This window comes from Emys orbicularis, chromosome 21, assembly GCF_028017835.1.
Source record: "Emys orbicularis isolate rEmyOrb1 chromosome 21, rEmyOrb1.hap1, whole genome shotgun sequence".
NCBI lineage: Eukaryota > Metazoa > Chordata > Testudines > Emydidae > Emys > Emys orbicularis.
The window spans coordinates 4,342,485-4,360,661 of record NC_088703.1 but is presented as its reverse complement, the minus strand read 5'-3'; the positions used below and the strand labels follow the sequence as shown (position 1 = coordinate 4,360,661).

General features: G+C 54.3%; 1 protein-coding gene across 1 annotated transcript; it reads right to left on the bottom strand.

The window, feature by feature from the left end:
- Nucleotides 1-4,059: 4,059 nt before the first annotated feature.
- LOC135893212 (sphingolipid delta(4)-desaturase/C4-monooxygenase DES2-like) lies at nt 4,060-17,733 on the bottom strand. Its single transcript, XM_065421011.1, has 3 exons — nt 17,652-17,733; nt 7,082-7,824; nt 4,060-4,203 (listed from the first exon to the last, which is right to left on the bottom strand). Exons 1-3 carry the CDS (start codon nt 17,731-17,733, stop codon nt 4,060-4,062), a joined length of 969 nt encoding a protein of 322 aa, XP_065277083.1.
- Nucleotides 17,734-18,177: the final 444 nt, after the last annotated feature.

Below are 18,177 nucleotides of genomic sequence, written 5' to 3'. Positions count from 1 at the left end.
CTGCAGCCCCTATTCCGGCTCCTCACGGATATTTTGTTAAGATTTTGGTTGCACTTTTCTCCTCACCTTTTTATTTATGCACTCCCTATCCGTCGCCCCACAAAGTCGCGGGACCTCCTGGTCAACCTCCTTCTGGCCCTAGCGAAACTGGCCATCTATAAAACCAGAGTGAGGAGGTTGGCCGATGGAGTTTCCTGTGACTGTGGGGCGTATTTCAGGTCCTCCGTTCTTTCACGTATTCGGGCAGAGTTCCTCTGGGCGGCGTCCACTGGCTCCCTTGACGCCTTCGAGGAGCAGTGGGTGCTGTCCGGGGTTCTCTGCTCGGTGTCCCCATCTGGTTCGCTTCATTTGACCCTTTGACCTCACTCCTGTCCCTGTTCTTTTATTAGTTGTCCCCCGTAATTTTTTGGTCTCCAGGTCCTGTGGACCCCCCCCTTAGGCTGGGGGGGGATCCTTTAGCAGTGGGCGGGCGATCCCAATAGGTCTGGTCACTCAGGGAACAGAAAACTACTCATCCAGTGACCAGTATATTTGCCCTCTACCAGACTCCTGTACCCCACTGGTCTGGGTCTGTCACAGAGGATAGATGGGTCTTTGCTCTGACCCAGTCTGGCCATTCTTGTCAGTTCAGCAGAGGGTGCGCACACAGACACACACCAACCAGCTCATTCCACGGCTCTGTAAAGTCCAATGAACCAGTATCCCAAAGCCAGCCTTTTAGCCAGGGTTGTGTTATTACATGCATTAAGGTAGCAACAAGAGACCTTGTCCGATGCCCCAAGATCGGCACCACACACACATAGTCAGACAGTCTAAAACACCACTCGGCCTGCCCCTGCTGTGACTCCCGTGCAGCTCAACACAGGTCAATGGCCCTCTTGTTCCTAGGGAGAAATAATATGAGAGCTCAACACAAACCGGGAGAGGAAGGGCAGATAGTTGGGGGGGCAGAGACGGGCTCGCGGATCAGGCCTGGAGGCCGCGTCTGCTGTTGCATCTGATATCTACTGATGTATCTGCAGAACTCCTCCCGTGCCACCGAGGGGAGGACCAGCGCTGGCCGTTCCAGACCTGAAATGGGCCTGCGGAGTGACAGATGGTAGAAGGGGCCCGCTGGACGTACCCGCTCGGGATGCTGTGGCTGTGTCAAGATCTCACAAGCTCAGCAGGGCGGCTGATGGGTCAGGACTTGGAGAATAAATACACAACCGGGGGTGGTGCTGCAGGGAGATGGACAGTCACCGCTGACCCCAATCCCTCAGAGCAGTGTGGCGCTAGGGGGCGCTGTGCTGCAGGGAGCAGGGTGGGTGACTCACGAGGGGGGCGCTCTCCCCTCACAATGCGTGCTGACCTCAATGCTCCAGCATGGCACTAGGGGGCGCTGTGCTGCCATCTCAACCCAATGTCCTGACTAATATGTGATCATTAAAAATGCCAGGGTGCTTCCCCCCCCCCCCCCCCCCCCAAGAGGCTCACGCCTCTGGCAAGATTCCCACGCCCGTAATTCCGTTCAGCTCTCTAAACTTGCCCAGCAATCTCAACCAGAGGCTGCTACACCTCAGCACTAAGTTCTTGGGATCCTTAAGGATGAAAGACCCTATAAAATAAGACATTATTTTTAACAAAACCCAGCTCCCACATCAAATCTTCCCTTCTCCCCCCCCCCCCCCGCCCTTTCACAGTAAGATAGACTCATAGACTTTAAGGTCAGAAGGGACCGTTATGATCATCTAGTCCAGTGGTTCCCAAACTTTAACAACCTGTGAACCCCTTTCACTAAAATGTCAAATCTCGCGAACCCCCTCCTAAAAATGAATATTTCCGGGGATTTTCTCCTTTACCTGAGTATAAATTATAAAAGCAGTGATCTTGAAAATATAAAATTTGTTTTCATGACATGCTTACTACACACGATTTATTATTACTTATTATTTATAATTACATTATTTTTATTACATTATGAAAACGGCAACACTCTTCCAAGATCTCACTTCCGTAGCTTGTATCACTTTGAATAAGCCTGTTATAAGACAAGGCTCCTATGTTTCATCAAGGAGTATCAGATTTGAAACAGCATGAAGGTATTTAAGAAGCCAACTCAAAGAGTTCCTCCTACATATGCATTCAGGTCTTGAGTAGTCCAGGCAAACAACGCACGTTACAACAAAGCTTAATAATAATAATTTTGTTCTTCATAATAATTTTAAAAACAATACTACCTGCCTATTTAATTTTAAAAACAGCAAAAAATATCCACCTCCCTTTCCATTTCTTATAAGGAGTCTTGAAGTTTAAATCTCCTCAGTATGATAGATATGCTTGGTTTGATCTGCTTAGCTCTTGGAAGTCCAGGGGCTCCAGGCTGCTAGCCCCGTGTTGTCCGGGATCCTTAGGGACAACTCTGTCCGCCATTAGGGAATTTTTTCCCGAGAACCCCCTGTAACATTTCGTGAACCCCCAGGGGGTTCACGAACCCCAGTTTGGGAACCACTGATCTAGTCTGACCTCCTGCACAACGCAGGCCACAGAATCTCACCCACCCACTCCTGTAACAAATCTCTAACCTATGCCTGAGTTATTGAAGTCCCCAAATCGTGGTTTAAAGACCTCAAGGTGCAGAGAATCCTCCAGCAAGTGACCCGTGCCCCACGCTGCAAAGGAAGGCGAAAAACCTCCAGGGCCTCTGCCAATCTGCCCTGGGGGAAAATTCCTTCCCGACATCAGTTAAACCCTGAGCATGTGGGCAAGACTCACCAGCCAGCACCCAGGAAAGAATTCTCTGTAGGAACTCAGATCCCACCCCATCTAACATCCTATCACAGACCATTGGGCAAGATCTGACAACTCCAACTTAATTTACACTTTCAAAACCCCACCCGTCACTTGTAAGCAAATGATCCCACCACGGCAAACACGCAGAGCTAATGCAAGACAGGTAGGGACCAAAGGTTTGCAAATATCCAGAGCCAGATCCCCACTGACACCAACAAACTCAAGCACCCAATAAACAGGTGGGAGGTGAGCGCTCTTTGTTAAACTGCCAGCCGCTCCGTTTCCTTTCCAGGAGTGGTTTCAAGCGACACCTTGGAGACCTCCAAGCAGCCCTCCAGCAGAAACCAAACCAGCGTTGACATTCCAATGGGTTAAAAAAAAAAATCTTTTCAGTCTCTTTTTTCCATCAAAGGAGCTAAAAAAGGCACAGATCCAACGGAAGCTTCTCCTCGAGTTACTTTTAATATAAGGAACATGACTAATTAAGTAGGGCTGTATCTTTGCATTATGTATGCACGGTCCTTTCTTGCAGATCTGGGTATGCACTTATTACAGTTCACATTTTATAAGGGGCCCAATTCTCGTTTCATTTACGTCAGTGCTAGGGCAAGGTGAGGGAGGCATGAATCAGCCCCACTAACTCCTGTGGAGTTATTCCTGATTTCTGCCTGTTCAATGGCACTGATTTCAATGGGGGTCACTCCAGATTCACACCGCTTTGAGGGAGCGGGGAATCAGGCCTGTAAAGCTGCAGCCTAGACTTGAACTATCTTTGGTGGCCCGTAGTAATACCTATGTACACGTACCAGCTGATGCTCCAGATTGGCAGGGGACCATTTGATAAGAAGTCTGGGGTGGGGGGGAATGAAGGTGGCAGGAAAGCCATCTGGATGCTAAGCTAGTCCTTGGCACAGAGCAGCCTGAAGGCTGCTCTAATATACACTGACTGTTACCAGCAGCTGGGGATCCCAGGAGATGCCCTAGCCACACCCCCTTCTCAGCCATGCCCCAGTACCATTGGCCACATGCCCTGTGCTGGTTGCTGGGAGGAGCGTGGGTAGTTGTACACCAGCTGAGGAGTCAGGAGGCATGCTCCCGTGGCCCAGTGAGGCTGCCTAATGACTCATGTCTCAGTCAGTGGAGTCTTTGACAATATTTGACCCTTAAATGAAGCGCGTACACATCTGGTATTAGGCAACAGGTATAAATAACTCCCCTGATGTCAAACCTCCCCCCGTCCCCTGAGAGGCTGGAGAGCTGGGAGCTCTGTTGGGTGACCCTCTTGTTTCACTCCACCTTGGCCACTTTGTACTTCCTCTTCACGCGGGCAAAGGGCCCCAGAGAGTCACAGAAGATGAAGTCCCAGAGGACGCAGACCCAGGAGGTGTGGTAGGGCAGATGGTCGTAGTACTCAGCAGCAATCTTCTTCACCTGGAAGCAGAGACACACGGGGGTCGGACCGTGAACACAAATCTCTGCCCTGGGACTTTTAGATGGAGATGCACAACTGCCCAGCATTCCATGGTGTCACGTTCATGGCATATGCACGGAGAAGTTAGATAAAAACATAAATACTCTGGCTGGAAGGTTGCACTCTAACACGGCTTTATTTCTGAAAATCCAAAACACACCAAAAAAAACCCACCCCAAAACAGAGAGAGACAAAACAGGCTGCTCCCTGAAAACAGTGAGGCATAAGTCACCTCAGCCTTGCTCTGATCACATGCTTCCCTTCAGAACCCCATAGCCTGCAAGCAGGGATGGGAAAACCCCTTAAAATCACAAGCTATACATTTAAGTGTTAGTTTACAATACACCACATATGGCTGGGTTAAACCTATACAAACCAATAAATCTTAAAACTGCTGGGTGCAACCACCACCCTTCTTTTAAGAGATATTAGAAGCAGTTAGGCTCCCTTTATGAAATAACGCCAATCTCTGCCCAGAACAAAGGCACATCCAAGGCCATGCATGAATCTGAACTCTGTGGGGAAGAGGGTTTAATTGGATATTGCTTGAATACAGGTGGGGGGGGGTGGGGAGCCAAGCAGAGATGCATGCAGAAAGACAGATGCTCCAGACACAGCCTGGACAAGCGTAGTGTATGGCCTAGAGAGAGAGCTTTTGGGCACTGTACTGTCTGGAAAGAGGCTCGGGGCTGTGGGCAAGGAACCTGTCTCCTGTTGCTTGGCTCCTGCTGGGTTCAGGGAAACAGGATATTTCACATCCCTTGCAAATAAAACAAGACATCCTCAAAGGTACCTGACTTTATCATTGATTTCTCTTACTACCTGGAAAAACCTGGAAGACCCACATTTTTGGCCGGCTGCTAGGGCCAAGAGGCGTGATCGTACTCATCTGTCCCTAATTACCATAATATATTTACCTTAGGTGAGGTGCTACTGTCATCACTTCTACCTTGACAGACATACCAGGGGATTGACAGAGCTAAAAAAACCAAGGATCTGTACTTGGGGCTGAAATAGCTCCGATCCTCAGTGGAGGATCTGTAACCCACACTCATCTGTGATCACCATTTCACGCTCAGGGAATGGAGGTACAGAGAGAATAAGAGACTCGCCCAAGGTCACAAGAGATTGAGCCTAGGTTTTCTGAGAGCCAGACAAGTGCCGTCACCACTGCCTCATCCTTCCTTGACTCAACCATCTGGCCCTGCTTTATCTCACAGCCATTTGTCCCATGAAGGAAAGTCAGTTTCGAGATCTGATTGCAAGAGGTGACCCTTGAAACCGTCATTCTTACATAGCAGGATTTCAGGCTGGGCGGGACGGAAGTTATATCAGCCTTTTCCATGCCAATCACATAGTACAGTGGGGAAAAAAGTTTCAGGGCATCCCCCATGAATTTCAGGATTCCCTGCCCCACCCTCGTGGCCCCCTTTATCCATACAGAAAGGGAAGGTGCTCGCGCCCCTTGCTTGAGAGCCTCTGGATTGCAGTCTGCAGCCTCTGAAGATGCAAAACACCAGAGTGCAGTAGCATGTCTTCCCCACTGGAGGACAACACGGTACCACTTAAATCCTCCCAACAGCACCAGCACAGGGGTGGAATCCACCCTACGGAGGCTAGCCAAGTTGAGGAGGGAGGGGGCTGCTATGTGAGCAGCAGTATGGCCTAGTGGGTAGAGCAGTCACCTGGCACTCAGGAGATCTGGGTTCTGTTCCCAGCTCTACCGGTGACCTTGGGCAAGTGGCTTTCCCCTCTTGTTGCCTCAGTTTCCCCAGCTATAAAATGGGAGCAATGACACTGCCCTCCTTTGTAAAGTACTTTGTGAGCTACTCAGTGGAGGAGGGAGAAATAAAGGGGGCTCCCCTCTGGAAAGAGCGTGCAGAGGAGGCTGGGTGAGAGAGCCCTGAGCGAAGTCCTATGAGGGGAGGGGGAGTTGAAGAGAAGCCCAAGGGGGCGGAAGGCGACCAGGAGGGGAGAAGGCCCTTTTGTGCACATCAGCTGGGACTCTGAGCACCCCAGAAGGGCAGTAAATTGTTCCAGGACTTGTTCAGAGGGCCAAGCCCCAGCAGACCCAAGAGGGAGTGAGGAGAAGCCATGGGCCGGGACTGGACAGCGTGGCGGGGAGGCAAAGTCCCTCACAATGCAAGGCCTGAGGAAGCGCCCTAGAGATGAGGCCATGAGCTTTACACTTGCCCATGGTAGCGCAGAGCCGGGAATAGGCCTGGCTTCCCTGCTCTAACCACTAGCCCACACAGCATCCCTGAACGCAACACCCTTTGCAAAGCTGGAAAAAGAACCCGGGGCTCCTGATTCCCAGAAGCCTTCCCCTACACAAACAGCCCCCACAACCCACCCAAACCAAGAACTTTTCTACCCCAACCCAGGCCCCCCCTCCAAGAGCCTCCGTTCCCACACGGATAGCAAGGTTTGCTTTCCTACCTGGGCACGCTGGGAGTCGGAGGGGCGAGCTCGCCCCACTGGGATCTGGGCTGTGCTGGCTTGGGGGATGTCAATCCATATCCAGACCCACCCCACCCAGCGCTTAACTTGTGCCCAGGCTGATCCCCGGCACCTCTAGACTTGGCAGTTCATAGCCCCGGCACCTCCAGGCTTGCCGCATCCGTTCTGAATGTTAAAAACATTGCTTAAACCCCAGTGCCTCTTTCATTACAAATTAAAGCACTGACCCCAACCTCACCCGTATTCACTTGATTTCCAGGCTCCGTGGCCCCTCCCCATTTTAAGGGGCGGGTCTTTTGGTTCCCCGCTGGGCTCCGCCCACTTTCCCAGGGCTTCTACCCCTTCCAGCCCGACGCTTGCAGGCAGGGAGATTCTTACCAGCGGCAGCCTGCTGCCCGGGATGCTGGGGAAATCGTGGTGCTCCATGTGATAACCCACGTTGAAGGTCAGCCAGTTCAGGGGGCCGTAGTAGGAGAAGGTGTCGTAGCCCTTGAGATACATGTAGTGCTCAGCGATGAAGTGTCCGGAGATGGGGTGGATCCCCATGGCCAGCGTGGAGCCGGCGATCATGTAGAAGACAGGCTTGGGCCCCCACAAGGAGTAGATCAAGAGGTCGTAAGCCAGCTGCACGGCAACATTGATCACCTCCAGGCCAGTGAAGGGCTTGGGGTTGACATAGAGGGGCCGCAGGATGTAGAAAACGGGCTGCAGGAAGAGCCAGAGGATCTTGCGGGGCGGCGAGTGGAAGAACCGTCCCTCGAAGGCCGTGGGGATGTCCACATCGAGCCCGTCCCCGGCCAGGTAGCGGTGGTGGTCGACGTGGTACTTCTTGAAGGAGGTGGCATAGGGGACCCCGATGGGCAGGTTGGCGAACATGCCGAAAAGGCGGTTCCACTTGGCCTCCTTGTTGCCGAAGGCCACGTTGTGGGAGATGTCGTGGATGGCCAGCGTCATGGAGTGGTTGAGGCAGCCCCCGAAGGCGTAAGCCCAGAAGAAGGCCCACTTCCAAGGCAGGTCCTTCACCAAGTAGCAGGCCACCAGCTGGATCAGCACCATCAGGGACACCACCCACTTCAGCTGGGGATCTGGACCCATCAGCTTCTTGATCTCAGGGTACTTGGCTGTGGAGGAGACGCAGAAACGTTAGCTCAGGAAGGGCAGGGCTGGGATCCAGCCTGCTGGTGGCAGTATGGCACGCCGGTACCGCCTTACACAAGCCATTGCGCTCAATGCATTGGTAGCCAGGGGGCAATCTTGGGAGAGGCGTGATCGTACTCATCTGTCCCTAATTACCATAATATATTTGCCTTAGGTGAGGTGCTACTGTCATCACTTCTACCTTGACAGACATACCAGGGGATTGACAGAGCTAAAAAAACCAAGGATCTGTACTTGGGGCTGAAATAGCTCCGATCCTCAGTGGAGGATCTGTAATCTGGGCAAGAAGCTGCAAGATGGGGGTTCAAGTCCCTCCTCTGCTACGGACTCCATGGGCAAGTCCCCTAGGCCCAGATCCTCAAGAATTTTTATGCACTGACATCAATGGGCACGGGGAGTCTTAATGCCTTTGTGGATCCATGCCTCGGTTTCTCCATCTGTATCGGGGGGGACTGTGAGGCACCTTACTGGTACCTTACTGAGACAGAGGTGTGTTATACGGGAGGTCAAACTAGAAGACCTAATGGTGGCCGGGTGGCCCTAAAAATCTATGAATCTTTCCTGGTTTCCAGCATCTAAGATTTATCTTGGCCTTGGCTCCTTCTTGGTCGGGGGTTATGGCTTTAGAAGCCGCGCCTTTGAGCGCTGAGCTCCCCAGACACAGAGGACACCGTGAGGCTCTGGTTATGAACAGCCAGTCGGAAGCAGACAGGTAAGAGCTCCGCTTTAGTCGAAGAACCTAAAACCCTGGGTCCTCAGGGAATACCCCAGGGGTGGGGACGTGGTGATAAACCCACCCACTCGTGGTGCCAGAATGAACTGTTGCTCCCAGCTGCTAACCTGATCCTCTCCCACCTGCTTTAACGGGCAAGTGGACTTGTTCATCCCCTCCACATTAAAGAACTGCCATGGCTGGGCCTCTGAGTGAGCTCCCGTGGAGCCGGGGCAGATCCCACCCTGCAGCGCAATTGTCCCAGGCTCTCTGCAAACTCAAGCAGCTGCTCCTGCAGCAGGTTATGCTCACGTCACGTTTTCAAGGCCATCTGTCTACGGGCATGTTTTGTGCCCGTATAAACATGTTGGTTGGGAGTGTGTGTGTGTGTGTGGTTTGATTTTGTGAACCGCTATTGTTATACGGGTAGCAAGGCCGGCTGCAAAAACACAAGCCCCTTTTCACAAAACATTGAGAGGCTTGGAAATTTGTTTGCATTCCACATCGGAAAACCAAACCAAACCAAGAGCTTTCAAAATCTGTTATGAAGCTACACAAGGGCGACAGCCCACGGACCCACTGGGCCAGCCCCATGGTTAGAATAGTCACTTGGGATATGGAGAAACCCAGGATTCAAGGTTCTCCTCTAACAGTCTGTGCTGGCCTTAAAATAATAATAATAATTAATAATAAATCTCTGAATCTTCCCTCTTTTACAGAATCTAAACTCTCTCTTGAGCTTGACCACTGGAGCAAGGGACTTGATCCTGCATCACCTAGATCCCCAAATAAGTGGCCTAACCATCAAGCTGGTGACAACTCTACGGTGGAGCTGTCTCACCTAGGGAATTCCTGACTCAAGTTTTACCGAAACCGACGTTGCCCCAGAGAGTTTTGGTTTTGATGGATCAGCAAAAAAGTTCAGTCAAAAAATTCCCCGACCAGCTCTAACCAATGTCCTCCCGCATGCTAGCTGATCTCCAAGAAGTGCAGCTGGAAATACGTCGAAGATGGTCCTGAGCTGAACTCAGACCCGGAGAGCTGCCCTGCTCTGTGTGATCCCGCACCGCACAGAAGAGACGGGATTTGGCTGTAATGGTGTTCTCGGCAGATCCCTTCCCCCGGCTGCTTTACACAACCCCACCAAACCCCCCAGAAAATTCCCTTTATTCGCATCCCAACCCAATCCTGGCTCTCCTCTACCACAAGGGGGCGACGTAAGATGCAGGTTTGGGTTCAGCCCATTATAGGCTTGGGAAGTTTGGGTTTGGATCCAAACTTTGAAGGGGATTTGGATCCCAAGGGAAGGGATGGTTTAGACCTGTCTGGGGATCTGGCCCACTGACTCCAACGGAACGACACCCGATTGACAACAGCTGGGGAGTGACACCAGCCTGGTTTTGAACCAGCTTCATCCATTTGCATTAACAAGGCACCAAAATACCAGAGACAGGTGTTTTTAACTCAGTGCCACAGGCTAGATCCCGCCCTCTGGGACGAGATAGCCAATCCCCAGTGCTACACAGCAGCAGAGAAGGGGAGGAGGAGACCAAGAGCTACAAATGCTATCCGTTGGGTTGGGTTAGACCTCATCTAAAGTGTGGTCACCCCCACGCCTTATTTAAGTTAGCTGTGAGAGACAGCTAAGCAGCTCACCCAAGGCAAAGCAGGTACATGAGCTGCCTAGTAAATCAGGAGGGGGGGGTAGAGATCTCAGGGGGGGGAAGATGCAGCCCAATATGGAGGACCAGAGAGAGACGCGGAAAGCCAGACACCTGCAGCCTGAACCAGCAACCTGAGGTTGATGCTATGAGGAAGTTGCCTCCTGTTTGGTTTTTTTGTTTGGTTTTTGTTCCTCCTGTGTTCAGGGAACGGATTTTAAATGTCAAGTATCCGAGGGGCAGCCGTGTTAGTCTGGATCTGTAAAAGCAGCAAAGAGTCCTGTGGCACCTTATAGACTAACAGACGTATTGGAGCATGAGCTTTCGTGGGTGAATTCACCCATGAAAGCTCATGCTCCTATACGGATTTTAAATGCTCCTTTGCCAGGAACCAGACTCCCTTGTCAATTTCCCTCTCACCTGGAACAACCCTCAGGGCCCTGACCTTTGACCAGTTTGATCAGGTCAAAAAGTGGGTGGGTAACGTAAACAGGTTTTCCTCCCCAGCGCCTCTTCACGGCCTGCGGTGCCGCTGCTGTGCCCTGCCTCAGTTTCCCTCTCCTAAAGGGCTCCTCAAAAACTCCACTGCCCCTGCTGGAGTGGGGGAGGGAATCCAATTTAGGGGTCTAGCTCCCTTCTCAGGATCGGGGCCTTCGTCCATAAACATGCTGGCCATGCTGCCTTCACCCAGCTGGGCCTTTCAATAGCTCAAATAGCTTGTTCTCCTTGAGCCAGGAGTCCCCGGCCCCCCTTCCCGGACAGTCCCTTTGCTCTCTGCACCTCTCAAGCCAGTCGCTGGTGCTCCTGGCCCTCCCTCGCTAAAATATTAGCAGCTCCTATGGCACTCTCCCTTAGACCCCTACATCTGGCCTGAGTTAGTCACATGACCTGTCCATCACATGACTAAACTCATTCCCCCCACCTGGGAAGGTGTCACAGGTGGGGCCGAGGGCCAGCCACCCTGTGACACAGTGCAATCAGCAGCCGCCTCTCCCAGCTGAGGGGTGATACCAAGTTAGAGCCAACGATCAGCTTGGCCCCACCCTGTTTTTCCGGTTCCAAACCCATCGGTGTTCCTTGTCGAGCCGCTCAGTGGCGGGAACGCGAGCCTGATCAGGCATGATCTGGGGCAGGAATGCAGCTGCCGCACTGGGCAAGTCGGGCCTGACGTAGCAAAACCAAAGACGAAGGAAGAAATAGGGGAATTTGCAGAACATGGGCCTCCCGCTGCCCTGGGGGCAGGTGAATTTGGCCCAACCTCAGGGGAATGCGCTGAGCTGTGTGCGTGTTGGAGCGGTGACCCCGTCTCCAGGCTCGGGAGCCCCACTGCAACCAGTAGGGGGTGCTCTTTCCCCTGCATCAGCCCTGCTTACTAATAGCGGAGTTGCTCTGACGCTGCCAGAAAGCGGAGGAGTTCCAACCCAGATCTCGGGGCTAACTGTCTTCACCCTCCATGAAAAATCCCCCGGAGCGTCAACATAATATGTCGTCTTCTTCCCCTCCAGTCCTAACCTGCTGGGCAGGAAGTGCTGTGTTCCACCCCAGGAACAGGTGCATGTCAGTGATATTGCTGGGGACGGCTGCTAGATCTGCAGGGCTGGCAGATGGCGTTTGATGGAGACTCAGCGGGGCACAAATACGCCTGGAACCCATCATTTTACACACACACACACACACACACACACACACACACACACACACACACACACACACACACACACACACACACTTTTTAAAAGGCCTCAGACTAGGGTGCCCATATTTACCAAAGTAAAATCAGGATTCACATGGGGCTGTCCTGAGCCCCGCACCGCCCAGCGCCTCGTGTTGCCATTGGCCTCCCCAAATGTTCCTCTGTGCCCCACTACAGGGGCGCAAACCACTTTGTTGGGCATTTGTAACATTTGCTCTTGCCCACTGATCAGAGCAACTTGCAACTGGCAAGAGCAAATGGAACAAATGCCCAGTTTGGCCAAAAAAGGACGTCCGGGACAGGGCTTCAAAAGGGGGGGCTGTCCAGGCCAAAACAGGACGTGTGGTCACCCTATCTCAGACCCCCCCAACAGCCTCGACTGCATCAATAGGGTGAGGGATGGGGATTTCAATGGAGGAGCTTCCCTGTTGTTCTCCGCGGAAGGGAGGAGGGAATTTTCCATTTTTCTCAATGTGGCGGGGGGAGTCTCCATCCATCTCAGTGGGGCAGGGAGGGGGACGTCTCCACGGGATTGGAGGAACAGGGAATTCTCCATTGGTCTCCATGCTGAGCTCTTTGGAACATCTCCCCCTCCCTGGCGCAGGTGGGCAATGCCGCCGACCCAACGGGGCTGCTCCCGGGAGGGATCTGGCCCGGCGCTGCAGGGTGTCTGGTGTGCGTCACGTCCAGCGCCTCTAGGGCAACCAGCAGAGCCTGCCTGGGCATGTGCCCAGCCCCGTTGCTATGAGCCAGCCCTGCTGCCTAGCGCCAAGAGGCAGCCACCTTTGTGCCAGCAGCACCCACCCCACCTGCATGTCACAAAAGGCACAAAGGCGCCTGGTGAATGCAAACACCCACGCCCTGTGCTGAGAGCCAGAAAAGCCACAATGGGCCCTGCTTCAACACCCAGTGCCATCAATACACAACCTTGCCCTGACCCCACTGAGCTTTGCCTCAGGCCCTCAGTCCAGCAGGCTGAGTCTGGGCTGGGTGTCGGGCTTCAATCCGAGCCGCAAAAGCGATCCGAGGGCTGGACAAAATGCCTGGCAGTCAGCGAGTTTGAGGAGGGTAGCATCTCGGGGAGGCAGTGCGGCCTAGTGGATAGTGCCCGGGTGTAGGATTCAAGAAAGCTGGGGTCTACTTCGGCCTCTGCTGCTGGTCAAGTCACTTGGTCCCCGTGCCTCAGTTTCCCCATCTATAAAATACGGCTCATGATACTGGCCTCCCCGTGTAAAGCACTGGTGGAGAATGGCGACATAGGCTGCAGGGCTTGATGCCTCTGCAAAGTTTCACATTGATTTCACCTGACACCTGCAGAGCGGCAGAACTCAGCCTGACCTCTCTGGTTTCAGAGTAGCAGCCGTGTTAGTCTGTATCCGCAAAAATAACAGGAGTACTTGTGGCACCTTAGAGACTAACAAATTTATTAGAGCATAAGCTTTCGTGGGCTACAACCCACTTCGAAGTGGGTTGTAGCCCATGAAAGCTTATGCTCTAATAAATTTGTTAGTCTCTAAGGTGCCACAAGTACTCCTGTTATTTTGACCTCTCTGGGTTTCATCTAACGGTCCCTTCTGCAGGACTCCAAATGGAGCCAAAGGCCACAGCACAAACCAACAACCCTCCCCCGGTAAAAAGGGAAGGAATTGACATTTCAAATTCCTTCGGTCTGCCTGGCCTCAGCAAAGGAGGCTGCACCGTTTGTAACCTCAGTGTCAAACCCGACTACTATGGATCTGCGTCAAATCTTCTGTCCTGGGGGGACGAACGGAGAGAGGGAGCAACGCGGGGCAGTTTCTCGAGTCCTCGGGTTTCCTTGATCAGGATAGACGCTACAGCTGATGGTTTCCTAGCAACAGAGACGCAATCCCTTTAAATCTGCCAGCTGCTTTTGCTGCCCTCGACCCCGTAAGACATCCCTAACACTTTATAGGAAATCCGGCTGCAAATGGTCACCCCGTCAGCTGGGCCTTTGGGAACATCTGGCCCTGTACCATGTAGAAAGTTTGACCCAAGCGATGTGGCTGATAACGGAGCACGTCAACTCACAAAGCCCCCCAGAAAACAAAAACAATCAAGCCCCATCAGTAAGGCCCTACCAAATTCAAGGTCCATTTTGGTAAATTTCAGTCATAGGATTTTTAAAAAATCTGAAATGTCACAGGGTTTTAAACGTGGGGATCCCGACCCAAAAGGAGGTTTTGGGGGGAGGGAAGGGAGGGTTGCAAGGTTATCGTGGGGGGGGTCATGGTATTGCCACCTTTACTTCCGTGCTGCTGCTGGTGGCGGGGTGCTGCCTTCAGAGCTGGGTGCCCGGCCAGCAGCAGCCGGTCTCCGGTTGCCCAGCTCTGAAGGCGGCACAGAAGTAAGAGTGGCAATACTGTGACACCCCTCCCCCCCTACAATCGCCAGATTTCACGGGGGAGTCCAGATTTCACGGTCCGTGACGCGTTTTTCACGGCCGTGAATTTGGCAGGGCCCTATCCATCCGCTCTTTTGATCTTGTCTCCTACAGCCACCTAGCCCCTGAACGTTGGCGCTGTTCTACCCTGACCTCCCGCGGGATATTAGCTGAGCCGGGGTTTGCCCCTGGATTTGCAAACAGGTCTATTTGGGGCGGAGTTCTGTCTCCCCTGCGCACGGCTTTGTATCACTGTGGTATCTAAGGCGCTGATTGTCACCCTGGGCCTGCGTTTTGTGCTGGGGTAGAGGCGTGGGGGTTGAGCCGGCTCCGCGAGCCCTTAAATATCCCCTCCATGCAGGGGGCTGCCCCAGCCAGTATGGAGCTGGCCTAAGGACACGGCTCATTATATCGGTGTGGATTGGGGGGGGGTGCACTGTGCTGGAGCTATTCTCTGCCCCTCCTCGCCCCCAGGGCCCATAGGGGGTGGATCCAGGGTGAGGCCAGGTATACTATGTGCTGGTTATTCTCTGCCCCCACCGAGTGTGGAGCTTGGATTCCAGCAGCAGCCCTGAGATTGCACTAAATGACACCAGGGGAGAGGCAAGGCCCAGAATATGGGGAGCACAAAGAGGGCTTAAAGTCACCTGAATCTTTTCCATTCCTCTCCCAAGGGCAGGAGCGGAGTTGACCGAGAATGAGGCTCAGGCTAGTGTATGTGGATGTTGCCCTCTGCTGGATGGGATGAGAACTGCTACTGTGTGTCCTAGGGCCTATACTGCTAAGTGCTGGTGGGGAGTCTCCAGAAGCTTAAGTGGTGGGGATCTGGGGTTTGGAGCAGGAGAAGCACCACAACCGTCCTAGTGGATTTAGGCAGCTGCGTTTGTGAAAACCGCCAGGAGAGGGGAGCAGAGTAACATTTCCTTTAGCAATTTCCATGCTTCTTAGGCCTGGTCTACACTAACCCCCCAATTCGAACTAAGCTACGCAACTTCAGCTACGTGAATAACGTAGCTGAAGTCGACGTACCTTCGTTCGAACTTACCGCGGTCCAGACGCGGCAGGCAGGCTCCCCCGTCGACTCCGCGTACTCCTCGCGCCGAGCTGGAGTACCGCAGTCGACGGCGAGCACTTCTGGGTTCGATTTATCGCGTCCAGACAAGACGCGATAAATCAAACCCAGAAGTTCGATTGCCAGCGCATAAGTATAGACAAGCCCTAGAGTCTCTGAGCACCCCCCGCTTCCCCACCCAAAAGCATGCCGAAGCAAAAACGAATCCCTGCATAATTAGGGTGACCACACATCCTGTTTTGGCCGGGACAGTCCCTTTTTTAAGCCCTGTCCCGGCCATCCTGACTTTTTTGGCAAAAGGGGCATTTGTTCCGTTTGCTCTTGCCAACTGATGAAGCTTGGGACGGGACAAATGCCCACTTTTGTCAAAAAAGCAGTGTGCGGAGAAACTTGGGGGGGGTCGAGCGGTGATTCCAGCACCACGCGCGGGGGGAGGCACGGCTCGGGCAACCGGCTCAGGCCAGAACTGGGCAGGGCTCAGGTGAGCTGAGCGCATTGGGTGGGGTGGGGTGGGGGGGAACCTTGGGCTAGCCCCACACGGTGTCCCCTTTTCCCTTTGGGAAATATGGTCACCCTAAGCATAATGGATTTGCCCCACAGATAAAGTCACAGTCATGAGTTAATTACATAACAATTACCGATCTACACATCTCTACTAACCCCAGTAGAAGGGCTGGTTTACACTGGCAAGGCTACCACAGCACAGCTTCAGTGTAGACCAGGGGTGGGCAAACTTTTTGGCCCAAGGGCCACATCGGGGTTACGCAACTGTATGGAGGGCTGGGTAGGGAAGGCTGTGCCTCCCCAAACTGCCTGGCCCCCGCCCTCTATCCGCCCCCTCCCACTTCCCACCCCCCTCAGAACCCCTGACCCATCCAACTCCCCCTGCTCCTTGTCCCCTGACCGCCCCATCCCGGGACCCCCGCCCCCTATCCAACCTCCCCTGCTCCCTGTCCCCTGACTGCCCCGACCCCTATCCACACCTCCGCCCCCTGACAGCCCCCCCCCCCAGGACTCCCACCCCCTATCCAACCGCCTTCTGCTCCTCGTCCCCTGACCACCCCCTCCTGGGACCCCCCACCCCTAACTGCCCCCCCGGGATCCCACCCCCTTATCCAACCCCCTCCCTGCTCCTTGTCCCCTGACTGCCCTCCCGACCCCTATCCACACCCTCGCCTCCTGACAGCCCCCCTGGGACTCCCACCCCCTATTCGCCTTCTGCTCCTCATCCCCTGACCACTCCCTCCTGAGACCCCCCCATCCCTAACTGCCCCCCGGGATCCCACCCCCTTATCCAACCTCCTCCCTGCTCCCTGTCCCCTGACTGCCCTCCTGACCCCTATCCACATCCCCGCCCCTTGACAGGCCCCCCCGGGACTCCCACTCCCAACCCTCCCTGTTCCCCATCCCCTGACCGCCCCCCCAGAACCTCCGCCCCATCCAACCGCCCCCTCCTTCCTGACTGCCCCCCAGGACCCCCGCTCCCTTACCCAACCCCCCGCTCCCCGCCCCCTTACCAGCAGGGGGAGCTCACAGCTGCGCCACCCCGGCAGAGCCAGCTGCACTCCCCACGCTGCCCAGCGGGAGCGGCGGGGAGGGGGGGGGGGGGACAGCAGGGGAGGGGCCGGGGACTAGGCTCCCCGGCCGGGAGTTCAGGGGCCGGGCAGGACGGTCCCGCGGGCTGGATGTGGCCGGCGGGCCGTAGTTTGCCCATGTCTGGTGTAGACACTAGCTGCACCGACAGGAGGGGTGCTCCAGTCGCTGTATTTAATCCACCTCCCTGAGAGGAGGTGGTAGCGAGATGGGAGAAGTCTTCCGTCAATTTAACGCTGGCTTAACTACGCCACCGAGTGGGGTGGATTTTTCACAACTCCGGGCAACGTGGCTGGGTTGACAATTTTTTAGTGTGGACCTGGCCTAATATCGAGAGAGCTGCTTACAACTCTTTACATTCAACACCAGCTGGTTCTGACTCACCTCCTCTCTCTCTGGTAGCTCCAGTTCCCACCTGGTTCTGACCCATCTTCCCCCGATCCTGGTTCTGACCCACCTCCTCCCTCCCTAGGACCCCCTCATCCCCACAGGTTCTGATTCACCTCTCTCTGGTTCTGGCCCCCACCTCCTCCCTGTCCCTAATTCTGGCGCTGACCCTCTTCCCCCTCCTGCTCGCCTCTGGTTCTGATCCACCTCCCTCAGCGCCATCCCCCTTCCAGACAGGAGCCAGGGTGGTACCAACCCAACCCAGACTCACCCAAGATCTCCTTCCTTCTCTCTGTATGAGGCTGATCTGTATAGACCCACTCAAAGTCATCCCTGGTGACCCGGTTCCCCATGCTGCGTCCTCTCCACTGGAGCCGGCCCAGTTCCAACGGTGCCGAAAGAGCCAGGACTCCCAGCCGGGGCGGCGACACCTACGCAGGTGTGCTGTATCCTCTCACTGGCTTTCCCAGAGGCACTGCACCGCAGACACCCGCCGGAGCTGAAATGCCTTCCTGCCTGCCCTTCCCCAAAGCACCTGCCAGACCTGTTTGGCTGGGCATCAGAACTCCCTGGGGTGGAGTTGGTCTGTAAGTTCCTGGTATTGGGCCCGGGGCTAAATTAATGGCTCCAGCCGCTAAGGGGGCGTCTACGCGCAACTCTTTTGAGCGGGAGCCGGAGTCTGCAAACCTGGGCCCTGAGACGCGCTGCCGCAGGCTGTGCAGACGTTCCCTTGCGCGGTCACCGACGGCCTGATGCGACTGGCCTGGGCGTCCTTTCTAGAGCCTTTGAGTGGGCCC